Raw genomic sequence first — 16,362 nt, 5'->3', positions numbered from 1 at the left:
TCGTGGGCTTGTTAATGACACATGAAATAACCAAATATGACAGTGTGAGTGATGTACTGAGAAATGCCACACTCCAAAATTGTGTCACATTAAGAAAAGAAAAGAAAAAAAAGGATGCAATCTCTGGCTCATTCATCCTATATGCTCCCTTGAATTAGCCAGCTCCTCTTTGCTTAATGTCGAGGCAATGAAACCTCCTAAATTATGTACCTGCTGATTAACTTGCTTCTTAGATGTAAACAGACAAGCCTTTTGTGGCTGCTACTGGATTATGACCAGCCGCGATCTTTGTCATTTTTTTTTTTTAAAGGGGATTAATTCCTTACCAGGGCAAGAATCAGAGTACAGGTGGAGTCTGTGGATTTTACATACCTGAATCTGACTCAACACAGGTACCCTGGACCCACATTAAACCAGACTTGGCTCCACCTGAACCCTCCCAGGTGCTCTCTCCAGTCACCTCCAGAGGGCTTTCTGAAGTCCTTAGAGGCTGTGTGCATCTGCCCCTGACCTCTGCGGGCTTCAGAAAGCGCTTCGGATGCAACCAGAGTGGAGTGTCGGTCCCCTTCAGAGGGTTTAAGGGGCTGAAAGCCGTGGATTTGCTTATCCGCGGTTTTCGGTAACCATGGGGGTGGGGTGCAAAAATGAATCCCTCACAGATACCAAGGCCCCACCTGTATGTTTATAGGTGCCTTTCTCTAGATTTTGGTCTGGCACTTTTGAACCTAACTAGAAATGCAGGAGAAGCTTTAATTAGTGATAGTGAAACTTATACATTCCTGTAGCTCAACATACACAAATCCTGGCAATTCCTAACTCTTGCCTCAAATATGCAGCAAGTTTTATGACCTCAAAAGTTATCCTTTGGCTCACATTTTGACTCAACTTCTCTTTCCCTGCCTTCCTTCTACCTTGACTTTCATCCCATTGACTTTCGTGGCTTTTCTCTTTCAGCTTTTTTTTTATTATTATTGCCACATTTCAAATTTCACCCACATGCTTTCCTCTTTCGTCCAGTTTCATCCAATCTTCCATAACATTCATAGACATTTTAATGTTTATTTTTCTTTTATTTCTGTTCCTGTAGGTTTCGCACACATTCACAAGTGTTATATGGTTAGTTATGTTTTTCTCTGGCCAAAATACGAGCTAAATTTCTCTTAGCTCGTAAATTTGCAAGCTAAGTAAGGCTGTGATTTGACATTCATCCGTTTTTTGACTTTCATCCAAGCTCTGGTCCCTAACCTGATGAAAGTTCAAGGTATTGCTGTATCTTCCTGTGCCCATATCCAAACCCCCTCCATCTTCTCTCCCACCCATCCCATGCTTTCTTTCCTGCCCTAGAAGCAAGTATTAGAGAAGGGAGGCTATAGAACCGGGCTGGACAGAGGCTATAGAACAGGGGGACAGATCTGGGTTTTGGATGAATCAGTCCTTCTGGTGAGCAGACCTTACCATTCTGCCTGGGCACCGCATGTAGTCCTCCCCAATTGGGGGGCAGGGATGCTCTGGGCAGTCGCATCTGTCTAGATGTCCTGTCGTGTGGCCTTCTGGAACACCAGGCAGTGGACTCAACTGCCCAAAGAGTCCCTGTGACCCATCGTGGAGGTCTACACATGACACCCAAGCTGAATGGAAAGATGTGGTCCAAAGGCAGACCGCGTTTCCATTGCGCAGCGGTGGTGAGTTTGACCACCACAGCTCTCGAAAAAGGGAGGGAGGTCATCCCCTCTCTGGCACTAGTCACATTTGTCAGTTGTCCTGGGAATATTATATTTCCTAGTATCCTGGTTTCTATGTCACCGCCATTGCAGCATGGCAGCTTTCATGGAGATTGAGTGGGGAGAGACCTTCTCAGGGTGACTTGGGAGGGCACCAGGATGCAGGTCTCTTGTTATCTGGTGTGCTCCCTGGGGCATTTGGTGGGCCGCTGTGAGATACAGGGAGCTGGACTAGATGGGCCTATGGCCTGATCCAGTGGGGCTGTTCTTATGTTCTTAACTACAATTCCCAGGAGGCCTTGCAGGTCTCTTGTTATCTGGTGTGCCCCCTGGGGCATTTGGTGGGCCGCTGTGAGATACAGGAAGCTGGACTAGATGGGCCTATGGCCTGATCCAGTGGGGCTGTTCTTATGTTCTTACACATGTATAGAACTGAGCTGTTAGATATTGATAGACTCTCTCCACCTCCATTTTTGCGGACCTTTGATTTCCATTCTGCTTCCTTCTGCTAAAAATCTCTCAAGTTTTGTTTGTCATCCAAAAAAAACAGTTTGTATTTTAGTGGCAGTTTATGTAGTTCCTACACAAACAGCTGGTGTGATAACACATTGCAAATTTAAATACCTGTTTTTTTATGCAACGTACAGAGTTCACAGACTCTGCAGACACCTCTTTAGCTCATAAAATTCAGTCTGTTAGGAAGCAGAGAGAGGAATTCAGAACCATGGGTGCTATTTAACATGAACAAAAAGAAAAACGAAGAGGCAAAATGGATGTGGTGCTTTGGGTCACATCCAGTTTGACCTTAACAAAGCAGTTGGACGGAACACTGGTTAACAGTAAGCCCCTTCGTAACACTGGTCTGAAACTGATAGAAAAAGCTGAACAATCAGAGATGGGACCCAGAATATTCCTGAATCGGTTTGCTTTCCATAGGTCATCTCATGCCTGTAAGCCTAGATGTGTTAGTAATAGAGATGGACGGATCTAGTTGAGATTTGCCTCTAAATGGTTAACAAATGTTCTGATCTTGTCCTGCAAAAATTGGGAAAATTGGGTCATTTCCCAGCTCAGTGAGAGTCTCAGCAAATGGTTGGCAACCTTCAGTCTGGAAAGACTATGGTATAAGCCTACAGCATCCAGTATTCCCAAGCGGTCTCCCATCCAAGTACTAACCAGGCCTGACCCTGCTTAGCTTCCGAGATCAGACAAGATCGGGCATGTGCAGGGTAACAATTGCTTTTGCCATCTCTCCCACCGTTCACCAGTCTCATGTGCAGCCAAATTGACTTAGGGCACAATCCTAACCCCTTATGTCAGTGCTTTCCAGCACTTGCATAGCAGTGCCAATGGGACATGTGTTGCATCCTGCAGTTGGGTGTCACTCACGGAGGCCTCCTCAAAGCAAGGGAATGTTTGTTCCCTGACCTCGGAGCTGCATTGCCCTTTTGTCAGTGTTGGAAAGCGCTGACATAAGGGGTTAGGATTTAACCCTTCGTCTCTGTCATTTCCTCCTTGGTGCGAGTGCTGGAGTATCTCGGACTCTTGGGGCACGATCCTAACCCGCTTTCCAGCACTGACATAAGGGCAAAGCAGCTCTGAGGTATGGGAACAAACATTTCCTTACTTTGAGGAGGCCTCTGTGAGTGACACCCAACTGCAGGATGCAGCACACGTCCAATTGGCACAGCTATGCCAGTGCTGGAATGTGGGTTAGGATTTGGGCCTGGATCTATTTCCCTGTTCCTTCCTCTTCTTTTGTTCCCGCTTGCAGAAGTGTGCACCCAGGGCCTGTGGTGACCAGGCAGGAACTTCATGATGTCACTTTCTGGGTTCTCCAGCCACTTCCTGAGTCAAGAACAGGCTGGAAATCATGGGCTGACCCATGACCGGCTGCTGAGAGAGTGCATGTACTCTAGCTGCTTCTCCACTGGGGAAGCAACTGGAGCACACAAGCTGGCACCCTCCTCCAACTGGTACCTATGGAGCTAGCCCTGTCTTGCCGCAGGGCAGATACACACCTGCCTGTTCTTCTCTCTCCACTCCTGCTACCATAAAAACTCTGGTTTTTAGTTTCAATTCCCCAGAGTAAACCACCTACACCCTGCCCTTTCTCAAGGTCACCCCATACCAACATTTCTTTGGCTACAACTTTTGATAAAATTGAGATACTTTAACGTGGCATGTTTCATTGCATTCTGCATGAAATTACACCTTGAATGATATATAACAAGATGGTACATAAGAACATGAGAACAGCCCCACTGCATCAGGCCATAGGCCCATCTAGTCCAGCTTCCTGTATCTCCCAGTGGCCCACCAAATGCCCCAGGGAGCACACCAGACAACAAGAAGACCTGCAAGGCCTCCTGGGAATTGTAGTTAAGAACATAAGAACAGCCCCACTGGATCAGGCCATAGGCATATCTAGTCCAGCTTCCTGTATCTCCCAGTGGCCCAGGGAGCACACAGGACAAGAAGAGACCTGCATCCTGGTGCCATCCCTTGCACCTGGCATTCTGAGGTAACCCACTTCGAAAATCACATACACATCATGGCTTGTAACCTGTGATGGACTTGTCCTCCAGAAATTTGTCCAATCCTCTTTTAAAGGCATCTAGGCCAGATGTCATCACCACATCCAGTGGCAAGGAGTTCCACAGACAAATACACGCTGAGCAAAGCAATATTTTCTTGGCATTATTCGCAAGTCCCAAGTTTTTCAAAATTTTGATCAGTAATGGTGTCATCCCCCCCTCTGCAAGTCACCTGGTGTGGCTCACACACCCCTCATCCCCTAGCCCTCCCTAAAAAGGGGAAAACCTTTTTTTTATAACATGTGCGCATCCTCTGTCCTTACACAAAAGACTACCACATTTGGCATGCATCCATCACTAGACTGGAAAAATCTTTGACCAACTTTTCTTATAACACACCATCCCTGCATACTGTTTTTCCAACATGCAGTTTGATAAAGTCTGCAGTGTTGTCTGAAAAACACCACTTCTTTACACACACACACACGCATGCACACGCACGCACACACACACAGACAAGTATTTAGATTCACAATCTACTCAGCTGCTATGGAAAAATAAAATGGAATAAGATCTCGTGCCATCTCCACTGTTATCCCCAGCCAGGTTGGGCAATATGATATAATCCATTTACAAGTCCAGTTCAGAACTCCCTGCTAGGTTTGAGAGGGGAGCCACTCAGCTTGCTTTTCATGGTTCCAAATCGCTCCGAGGGACGAGGCCATCCGTTTCTCAGGTTATCTGTCTTTTAAAAAAGCAGCCGGGCTTGGAGATGACATATAATACCCTGGAACCCAACCCCCACCTTCTGGTCCAAAACAGCCAGCATCACTGGGCTAAATTTATTTATTTAGACTAAATAAAAAATGCTGTTTCACCTTTCTGAGCATGATTTAGTAGGCAGGACGCTGGCAGTTAAGACGTCTGGCTGCAAGCAGAAGGAAATCCAGGGGAATAAAAAATGGGGAAGTCGACTCGAAGTCTTGCTGATGCTCCCGATCAGAGCTTGTTATTGGCAAGAGAAGAATTCCGTATGTTAAGTCTGGGAGGGAGGGAGTTTGGCTTAATCCTGGCAGCCCAAATGTTGACATATCGAGTATACCGTAATGCAGAATAATTTCTTCCCCCAGGGGAAGACGCTGCCCTCTGAATATTCCTACTTGGGCAAACACGAGCCCCTTCTGCTCTTATTTCTGCTTCGCGTGCCTGCCATACCAATGCAAGCTGAGGCATTCCTGGGCTTTTAAATAGGGTTTTTTTCCCCCCTCCCTCCCATTTCTGGCTTTTAAGCAAGGAAAAGACTCAGCTTGATGGCCTTAGGGAGACAGAAGCAGACTCGCGTTGGGCCCTGGGCCTGCCAGACCCTTCGCTCGCCTGCTGCGCCACACTTCATCAGGTGTCGAGGCTCCGCTCTGAGCAGTCGGCACGCAAAGGCCAAGCTTGGATTATCCAGGGGTGAGCAGAGTCCCTCCATCCCACTCCGTAACTGCTCTGAGAATCCAACTTCCCTTTGGCTCTTGTCTGCCTGCATTCCAACAGGATGTCTCAATTCTGGAATGATGGGATAAGTTTTGCATGTGGGTCCCGAATTGAGGGGAAATGAAGATATCGTTGTAGGTCTCTTGATCCCCACTGGATCAGGCCAAAGGCCCATCGAGTCCAGCTTCCTGTATGTCACAGCGGTCTACCAGATGCCTCAGGGAGCACACAAGACAACAAGAGACCTGCATCCCGGGGTCCTCCCTTGCACCTGGCATTCTGAGGTAGGCGCCATCTACAACCTGGAGGTTGCACATCCATGACTTGTAATCTGTGATGGAATTTTCCTCCAGAAATCTTCCCAATCTGCTTTTTTTCAAAGTCACCTGGGACAGATGCCATCACTACATCCTGTGGCAAGAAGTTCCACAGACTCATTACCTGCTGGATAAAGAACCATTTTCTTTTGTCTCTGCTAACTCTCCTGACACTCAACTCACATGATTACCAGGGTTTGTTTTTTAAATATATGGTGGTACTCTAATTTTCATCCTCGGTGGGCACACTTCTTCAAGGGCATGGCATGTTTTTAACAATGCTGCAGTCTGTGGAGCAATGGGTAATAAAAATGGCCACCAGAAAGAGAAAGCTGTATACCGAAGCATTCTTGCCTTGGAGTTGCACCCAACGGTGGCAACAGCATTAACCTTTGGCAGTACTCCAGAAGTTTGGGGGCTTCTGATTATGTCAAACCCCCCCCCCCCATCCATCAAGGCTCTTATATTAGTTTAAATGTATGAAGCCTGCCTCCCTTTGGCAATCTTCGGGTCATTTCAAGCCCAGCCACAACGCACTCTCGTTGGCAAGTGGCGAAAACATGTCTCAAGGTGAGAGCACCTGGCGGCTGGGGATAAAGTGACCCGAAGATTGCCCAAGGGAGGCTCAGGTGGTGGTGTCATGTTGCCCCCTGCTGAAGCCCCTTCCAGGACGGCCTGCCCCCATCGCCCCAACCATTTAATGCTACTGCCCAGAGCACCTGCCAGTAGCTACAAACACACTTTATTTATATAAAGTGCATTCATATGATCACTGGTTCTCAAACTTGCTGGGAGTTTGAGGAACGGACTAAGTCTTTTCAGGGGTGGGGTGGAAAGCAGCGATGCGATCCCCAGGATTGCACCGCTGCAGGGGACATAGGGGCGTTCTTAAATGTATGAGTCCCTGCTGGTGGGGGGGGAGAGAGAGGTATGGGGAGCCCCGTGGAGCCCTCTGGAGGGCTCCCTGTGCTTCTGGTTGGCAACCTTCAGTCTCGAAAGACTATGGTATAAGCCTACAGCACCTGGTATTCCCAGGAGGTCTCCCATCCAAATACTAACCAGGCCTGACCCTGCTTAGCTTCTGAGATCATGGTATAAGCCTACAGCACCCGGTATTCCCAGGCGGTCTCCCATCCAAATACTAACCAGGCCTGACCCTGCTTAGCTTCTGAGATCAGACAAGATCGGGAGATAGTGTTCAGTATAGGGAGATGGTTGGCAACCTTCAGTCTCAAAAGACTATGGTGTAAGCCTACAGCACCCGGTATTCCCAGGCGGTCTCCCATCCAAATACTAACCAGGCCTGACCCTGCTTAGCTTCCGAGATCAGACAAGATCAGGCATGTGCTTCTAAGCACTGTGAAAATGCAATCGCAACCTACTTCCGGGTTGCAATTGTGAACCTGGAAGTGGGTTGTAACCGTGTTTTTTTACAATGTTTAGTGGCACGGGGAGCCCTGCAGAGGGATCCGTGGTGTTCTCTGCACTTTAGATGCCAGCAGGTATGCTTAAAAAAGCCCCTATGTCCCCCGCAGCAGTGCAATCCTGGGGACAGCATCGCTGCCTTCCCCCCTTTCCTCGCCCCTTAAGGGGGCACTGGCAGTGGTTCTCAGGCTGGTGGGTAGCAACACACCAGTTTGGGAACCACTGCTTTAGACTCATAACAACAAAGGGAGGGATTGGTTCCAAAAAAGAGATCCCTCCATTTGTTCAGTAGAGCATTAATTTCTGAATTAATGGAAACCAATTTGAACAGCCCCTATGTAGATTTAGTTTGATTTCTTAGCAAAATGAAAATGTATAGCTAGAAAATGGGTGACACCGTGTCCCTGAGTCCCTTCCGATCTCTCAGATATCTGGTTGATGTAGACCAGGGGTGCCCAATATGTCGATCGCGAGCTACCAGTCGATCTCGAGGCGAAATGAGTCGATCGCAGGCTTCTCTCCCGTCCAAGCATCCCTAGGAGTGAGCCCCTGGCAGGCTTGTGAGCCCAGGGAGCGAGCCCAGGGAGTGAGCCCAGGGAGTGAGCCCAGGGAGCCTAGGGAGTGAGCCTAGGGAGTGAGTCCAGGGAGCCCAGAGAGTGAGCCCAGGGAGCGAGCCCAGGGAGCCCAGGGAGCGAGCCCAGGGAGTGAGTCCAGGGAGCCCAGAGAGTGAGCCCAGGGAGCGAGCCCAGGGAGCCCAGGGAGTGAGCACCTGGCAGGCTCCTCCCTGGGAGAGGAGCCGCTGGCAGGCTTCTCTCCCATCCACGCATCCCTGGGAGTGATCCCCATTGACTCTACTGGGGCTGACTTACCTTTCCCCTGTTTTTGCACTGGTATGTATGGAGATCTGCCCCCCCCTAACTTCCATCTGTTGGTTCTGTGTGCAAGGGGTTTTGCACTGGTCTTACTGTGATGTCTATACAGAGATCTTCCCTCCCCCACACCTTTCCCCTGCTTTTGCACTGGTATGTATGGAGATCTGCCCCTCCCCCTAACTTCCATCTGTTGGTTCTGTGTGCAAGGGGTTTTGCACTGGTCTTGCTGTGATGTCTATACAGAGATCTTCCCTCCCCCACACCTTTCCCCTGTTTTTGCACTGGTCTGTATAGAGATCTGCTCCCCCCCCCCACCTGTATTGGAATGGAGGAAGATCTGGGGAGGAGGTAGATGTGGTGTCAGCAGTGGCCCCTTTAAGGGTAAGGCCTGGGCATCCAGCAGAGTGCGCTGCACAGCTGCAGCCACTTGAAGGCAATAGGGCCCTCGGGGATATAAGGAGCACCTGAGGCAGGAAGGGCTCCACTTATTTATGTGAGTCAGCCTTTTCCTACATGAAGATCATTAAGTCCAAGTACCTTTCCACCATGACTGATGAACATTTGGAAGTGTGCTTGAGGCTGGCTGTCAGCAGCTACTGTCCGACTATGCATCTGGCTGATTCACTTCAGTGCAAGTCATCAAAGTAAACTCAAGTAATTACAAAAAATGTTTATAGTTAATTATGTTGTGTTGTGCAATATTGGCTCATGCGGTTATGCAAGGTACAACAACATACATTGTACACATAAATGTTAAATGTTATGATGGTGCGAACATTGTAAAAAAACTCTGGTAGATCTCTGGGCCTTGCTGGGTTTCAAAGTAGCTCTCGAGCAAAAAAGTGTGAGCACCCCTGATGTAGACTTTCTGTTGTTCCTTCCTCTCTCCTACCGAAAAGATGCATAAAAATGGCAACTCAGGTTGCTCCACTGTATATAAGAACAGCCCCACTGGATCAGGCCATAGGCCCATCTAGCCCAGCTTCCTGTATCTCACAGCGGCCCACCAAATGCCCCAGGGAGCACACCAGATAACAAGAGACCTCATCCTGGTGCCCTCCCTTGCATCTGGCATTCTGACATAGCCCATTTCTAAAATCAGGAGGTTGCGCATACACATCATGGCTTGTACCCCATAATGGATTTTTCCTCCAGAAACTTGTCCAATCCCCTTTTAAAGGCGTCTAGGCTAGACGCCAGCACCACATCCTGTGGCAAGGAGTTCCACAGACCCACCACACGCTGAGTAAAGAAATATTTTCTTTTGCCTGTCCTAACCCTCCCAACACTCAATTTTAGTGGATGTCCCCTGGTTCTGGTGTTATGTGAGAGTGTAAAGAGCATCTCTCTATCCACTCTGTTCATCCCCTGCATAATTTTGCATGTCTCAATACATACACACTCAGTACAATATATACGTACACTGTACGTCTCCCACTTCCCCCCCTCCCCCCAGCCATGCATCAGAAAATCACAAAGCCACAAGTTTTGGGTCCTGAATTGTGCTTAGATAGAGCGGTGCCAGCTGCCCAAGCTCTTAACAACAACTGTTTGCTGGACTAGGCACATAATCAGGCACCAACCTTGTTAAGTGCTGATTCTTGGTAACAGAGGATGAAAGGTTAAAATGCCCAGCTGTTCAAGCTGCTGGATGTCACCCTAATCATCTCGAGGAGGTGGAGGTTTTCAAGAAAGAAATCTACTGGGAGCCAAGGGCTAGGAAGACGATATATCTTCCCCCTCCCCCTCGGTATAGTGGCATTTTTTTCAGTGCTGACTGGAAACTAGGCAACATTTATGGCAATACAAGTTCTTAATCACATCTATAAGTAGAGAATTTCATGCGCTGAAGAAACATATCACCTCTCTCTCTCTCTCTCTCTCTCTCTCTCTCTCTCTCTCTCTCTCTCTCTGGCGACACTAGGATTTTTGACACCCAGTATGGGAGACCAATGCGTCACCTTTATGATGAATCTCCTCCCATACAGTGGGCAGGGCAAAACCTGGGGTGGGGATGTGTTGTGATGCACCATTGCCCTGTCCCATTGGGTTTTTTGGCTATAACTTTTCTCATCTGATCTTGGAAGCTAAGCAGGGTTAGGCCTGGCTAGTACTTGGATGGGAGACCGCCTGGGAATACCGGATGCTGTAGGCTTATACCATAGTCTTTTGAGACTGAAGGTTGCCAATCATTTTGATAGAATAGAGAAATTTCAACACAGTTTCTTTCATTGCATCCTCCATGAAATTAATCATTGATTGATATATAACATGATGGTATCTTTTTCTGGAGGAAAAGTTCATCACGGGTTACCAGTCATGGTAGGTATGGTGCAAGCTCCTGTTATAGAGGTAGGCGACCTCAGATTGCCAGATGCAAGGGAAGGCACCAGAATGCAAGTGGTGTCTTGCTGTCTTATCTTGAAGCATTTAGTGGGCCACAGTGAGATACAGGAAGCTGGACTAGATGGGCCTTTGGCCTGATCCAGCAGGGCTCTTCATATGTTCTTATGGTATTTGAAAAAAAATAACAACCAAGATTTTTAAAATTATGGCCAGTAGTGGTGTCACCCCCTGTGTATGTCACTCGGTGTAGCCCACACCAGCTAGCAAGGCCACTACACTCTCTCACTCACTCTCTTTCTCACAAACGCACACCCCCAACCCAGCTTGCACCTGCCATAGGAAAATTATGTCCTCAGAGTATATGGCACTAAGTATAAACGTTGTGTAGTTTTCAAACAAAAATAAACAGAAGTATGAGGGAGGGAGACTCCAGAATGGACAGCAAAAGTGACAGTGTCCAACAAATCAGTGGCCCTGATTCACCCTCACTCTGTCCAATTCTAATCATCTCATAAAGCAGAAGTAGCTAAATTTCATGTGACAGAACAGACCAAGGTGAACCGAAAGCATCAGACAGAGAAGTGAAAAGCCCAACAATCAAGGCTCTTTCTCTTTGGGCACAAGCCTAACCAGGTCTACTCAGAAGTATGTTCTATTTTGTTCAATGGGGCTTACTCTCAGGAAAGTATGGTTAGGATTGCAGCCTTTGTGAATACATGAAAAGACAACATTGCAGAGCTATGAAATATAATGAAAGAGATGGGGCAAAAGATAAATGAGACCAGACTCCCTAGTTTTCACTGCATGAAAGAAATGTGGTGGTTTACCCAACCAAACCAAAAAGAATAATTGCTTACTGACACCAATTACCTAAAATTTTGGGAGATTTGACCACAGAATCTCCTGCAGGTAACAGTGCTCATAGGATTTGCTTCTAAATTGACCATTAATGGGAAGCCTGGGAACTATTTTCCCTATGTACTGTAGGGCCAAACTTGATGCTGCTATACAAGCTTGCTCAGGTTAGCACCTATTGATGTTGGTAAGCATGGAAACTGCATTTCCCATATGCCTCCACTGTTACCTGCACATGCTGGATCTTGTCTGATCTTAGAAGCTAAGCAGGTTCAGGCCTGGTTAGTACTTGGATGGGAGACCACCAGGGAATACCAGGTGCTGCAGGCTTATACCATAGTCTTTAGCAGCAACTGTTACCCTGCACATGCCCGATCTCATCTGATCTTGGAAGCTAATCAGGGTCAGGCCTGGTTAGTACTTGGATGGGAGACCGCTTGGGTGCTGTAGGCTTATACCATAATCTTTCGAGACTGAAGGTTGCCAATCTCTCTCTCATGCCTCCCAGAATGGACACTACCGTACATGTTTGTGGCAACATCCCAGGCTTTAATTCCGAGTCTTAGGGTGGTCCTAATTCCATCCTGTTTTCCAAGGTCAATTTAGAAAAGGAGGAAGCAATGACAGAAATGGATGGCTGTGTGCATTGGCAATGGAGAAGCAATGCAATCTGATCTGGAGGGGCACAAGATTGAACAAATTAATGTGGGTCCTGTTGGAGCTGGGTTCAAATTAATTTGTTTGAGCTGCACCCATTCTAAATCAGATATGGGGCAGAGTGTTCTGCAAGTGATAACTAATTAAGGGCCCAATCCTATCCTACTTTCCAGCACCGGTGTAGCCACAATGCAGCTCCAAGGTAAGGGAACAAATGTTCCCTTACCTTGAGGAGGCCTCTGAGACTGCCTCCCCACCAAAAGGATGCAACACACTCCCCATTGGCATGGCTGCACTGGCACTGGAAAATTGGATAGGATTGGGCACTAAGGCTGCAATCCCATCCTCACTTTCCTGGGAGTAAGTCCCATTGAACACAATAGGACTTACTTCTGAGTAGACCTGCATAGGATTGTGCCCTAAAGTGTGGAATCTCATTCATCCAATTTGAAAACATTTTCTTTTAATTACAAACGAAACCATATGCAAACATTCTTGCCCTACCTTAATTAAAACATAGTAAGGCCTCTAGAGCAGGGGTCTCTAAACTTTTCGGCCGAAAGGCCGCATCAAACATCTGGCACAGTGTTGAGGGCCGGAAAAAAAAAATATATATAAAATTTAAATATATACATTAGAGATGTAAGTTAGATGAATGAATAAATGGGCTCAAATGTCCAGGATTTCTCCAAACACCAACACAGGCCAAAGCACACATTTAAACAGACCCCCATTCCCCCACTCTACAAGCACAACTTTGGTTGTATTTGGTCAACGGGCTCTCAGGGAATCAGAGGCTGGCCGCAAGCCGGATAGAGGCTCCCACAGGCCACATCTGGCCCCTGGGCTGGGGTTTGGAGACCCCTGCTCTAGAGAACAGACAGAATTGCTCCAGCAGCCATACCTAGTATATCAGCTACATAAATCCTTAAAGAGGAGATAGATGACCGTCAGAAGCAAAAACCATCAAGAGATGCAACAGTCTAAAACACTCGCATTTTGAGTTTTAAAAATTTGGAACTGAGAAATTAAATATTGCATAGAAAATTTTTTAGAATCATAGAGTTGAGAGGGTGCCCACAAGGTTATCTAGTCCAACCCCTTGCCTGCAGCAGGCTATCCTCCCCCGAGCATCTCCATCCACAGCATTTGAAACTGGGCATTTCGACAACATGCCAAGCACCTGCAAATATTCGTGGTGACTCTAAAGGTTAAGGACGCATTAAAAGCAGCCATCCCGTGCTACGGGGTGGAGTTAACAGGAAAGCCTGAATCCGGGTAAGAGGAAGGCTTTATGCTGAAATATGAATCCCAAAGCTTTTGCATATATATATATATATATATTTGGAAAACGAACAAAACCCCAAACTTACTGTGGCGGTGCCCGAGACAGTTTGTGCATTTGTGTCGCTTGTGTTCGGTTCGGAGTGTGGGTACATGTTTAACGTGTGCTCTGGAACCGTGGTCTGGCCTGTGTAGTCTGGAGTCGGGTGCGGGTGGGGTGCGGTGTATTCTGCCGGGATGCCGTTCTGGGGGGGCGCGAACTGGGCCGAAGCATAAGGCTGTGCCATTGTGTCTGGAGGTGCCGTCGCTTCCTGATTACCCTGTAATAAAGAGAAACACACAGAACGGATGGCACAAGGTTATCATATTGGTTCTACAAGGGGGTAAAGGTCGGCCAAGGCAACATGAGCAGTGCTGGGGAAACTTTGTTCAGTTCTATTTTTTTTTAATATTATTTCCATTATTGTGTCTTGCATTTAAAAGCTATAGGCCCTGATCCAGACCAAATGAGACCCAATCTGCACTGCACTGCATGCAGAGTGAGGAGGTAAGTGGAGGTGTAGAATTCTGCACTGATTGACTGACTGACTGACTGACTGACTGACTGACTGACTACTGGTGGGGAGTCCAGAGGCGCAATCCTAACCTGCTTTCCAGCACCAACATAACAGCAATGCAGCTCCGAGATAAGGGAACAAGCTTTCCCTTACTTTGAGGAGGACTCCGTGAGTGCCCCCCAACTGCAGGATGCAGCACACATCCCATTGGCACCGCTGTGCCAGTGCTAGAAAGTTGGTTAGGATTTGGGCCCAGGCTATAGAATGCTTCCCCTGGCAGAATTTTATCCTGCCTTTCTCCAAATGGTACCCAAGGCAGCTCACAACACAATGAATCCTTAGGATAATCCAGCGGTGTCCAAACATTTCGGCAGGAGGGCCACATCATCTCTCTGACGAAGTGTCGGGGGGCCGGGGAAGAAAAGAATTAAATTTGAATAAATTTACATAAATGAATTTATTAGAGATGGAACTTGTGTGAATGAATGAAGGTCTTGCAGTAGCTCAAGGCCTATACAAGTCCTTGCACAAAGCAAGGCCAGCCTTTCCTTCACTGCCACTGCTGCATCACAGATGTGAAACAGCAAGCAGTGGAGGGAGCCCTCGTCCCACAGCTCAGGTGTGAGATTGAATAGTTGTCCTCATTGGGGGACATGATTGAGACATACAAAATTATGCAGGGGATGGACAGAGTGGATAGGGAGATGCTCTTTTCCCTCTCACATAACACCAGAACCAGGGGACATCCACTAAAATTGAGTGTTGGGCGGGTTAGGACATACAAAAGAAAATATTTCTTTACTCAGCGTGTGGTGGGTCTGTGGAACTCCTTGCCACAGGATGTGGTGCTGGCGTCTAGCCTAGACGCCTTTAAAAGGGGATTGGACAAGTTTCTGGAGGAAAAATCCATTATGGGGTACAAGCCATGATGTGTATGCGCAACCTCCTGATTTTAGAAATGGGTTACGTCAGAATGCCAGATGCAAGGGAGGGCACCAGGATGAGGTCTCTTGTTATCTGGTGTGCTCCCTGGGGCATTTGGTGGGCGGCTGTGAGATACAGGAAGCTGGACTAGATGGGCCTATGGCCTGATCCAGTGGGGCTGTTCTTATGTTCTTATGCTGAGAGCAACTGCATTGGGCCAGCATGGGCTCCAGCAAGTCTCTGGAGGGCCAGAGACTCATTGGAGACTGGGGGCTCCCAGAGGGCCACAAGTGGCCTTTGGGCCGGGGTTTGGGCACCCCTGGGATAATCCAACCATTAAAAGCAGCCACAAAATATAAGCAAAGGTCAAAATAAAAACGGCACCAATCGGAAACAGTTTAGAAAGTAATTATAATTATAAGCAATGATTGTTACAATTGTGGGTGAGTCTGGTGTGATCAAGTACATCCTCCACAGCTCCTTTTAACGTTTGTTCAACACTGAACTAATTCTTCAGCGGGGTCGTGAGATCAGGGGAGGCAGGGCCTCACCTGTCACATTCCATTCAATATAGCCTCAGCCGACCCAGTGATTGAGCACACACTCCACCCACTTTCCGGGGGGCTGCACGATCCCAGGAGAGGCTGTGATCCCTCCCTGCCAAAGCTCTAGTCTCTCCCTATATAGTAACAGGGAGACTATACTATTATTATACTAGTATTACTATTACCCTATCACTATACAGGGAGAGACTACAGGTGAGGCAGTGAAAGCTCAGCCTCTCCTGTGATCATGCATGTGCTGCGGCTTTCAAGTACCCCCCAGATGTTTTGCAGTGCCACAGCAAGTGACTCCCCAGTCACTGTCATTCAGTCATCAACCCCCTGTCCCTGATCGTTCACTATGACCATCAGCACACTAGTCTGATCATCCCACTGACCTCCCACTGTCTGAGCATCCCACTGACCTCCTCCAAAGAATCTGTACAAATTCCAGCCAAACACATGCACATTTTCAACGGTTGCAGAGGGGTCGATATGCAGACCCACAAAACACCCACAGCTGCCTCCCCTTCCACCACCTCCTCTTTTCCCTGCCCCACAAATAGTTTCGCCAGGTTAGATGCATTAAAATATCCCTGCAGTTTTTGAGACGGAGCCTGATACTGGCACAAGACTGCCAATCCTAAAAAAGACTTCTAAATTTGCCCGCAGCCCTAATCAAGGCTGTTTTGCAGTAAGGAGAGTCAGTGGACCACACACACACACACACACACACACACACACACCAAAACAGATCAAGGGCAGAACCCAATCGAAAAGAGGCAGCCTCTTCAAAGGACGGAGACCAGCTGTAAAAAGGCCTGAAATTAACTTTTTTGCCGAAGC

At 47.7% G+C, this 16,362-nt stretch overlaps 1 protein-coding gene across 1 annotated transcript in view; it reads right to left on the bottom strand.

The window, feature by feature from the left end:
* RBFOX1 (RNA binding fox-1 homolog 1) overlaps window positions 1-13,816 on the bottom strand; it is a 160,418-nt gene extending 146,602 nt beyond the window's left edge. Inside the window, exon 1 of the mRNA XM_066640814.1 lies at window positions 13,583-13,816. Within this exon, the coding sequence (XP_066496911.1) occupies window positions 13,583-13,780 (198 nt within the window). The 5' untranslated portion in view covers window positions 13,781-13,816. The remainder of the gene's footprint in view (window positions 1-13,582) is intronic.
* Window positions 13,817-16,362: the final 2,546 nt, after the last annotated feature.

The sequence above is a fragment of the Tiliqua scincoides genome, chromosome 13 (genome assembly GCF_035046505.1).
Source record: "Tiliqua scincoides isolate rTilSci1 chromosome 13, rTilSci1.hap2, whole genome shotgun sequence".
NCBI classification, from domain to species: domain Eukaryota; kingdom Metazoa; phylum Chordata; class Lepidosauria; order Squamata; family Scincidae; genus Tiliqua; species Tiliqua scincoides.
This window is presented reverse-complemented; position numbering and strand designations above follow the sequence as displayed.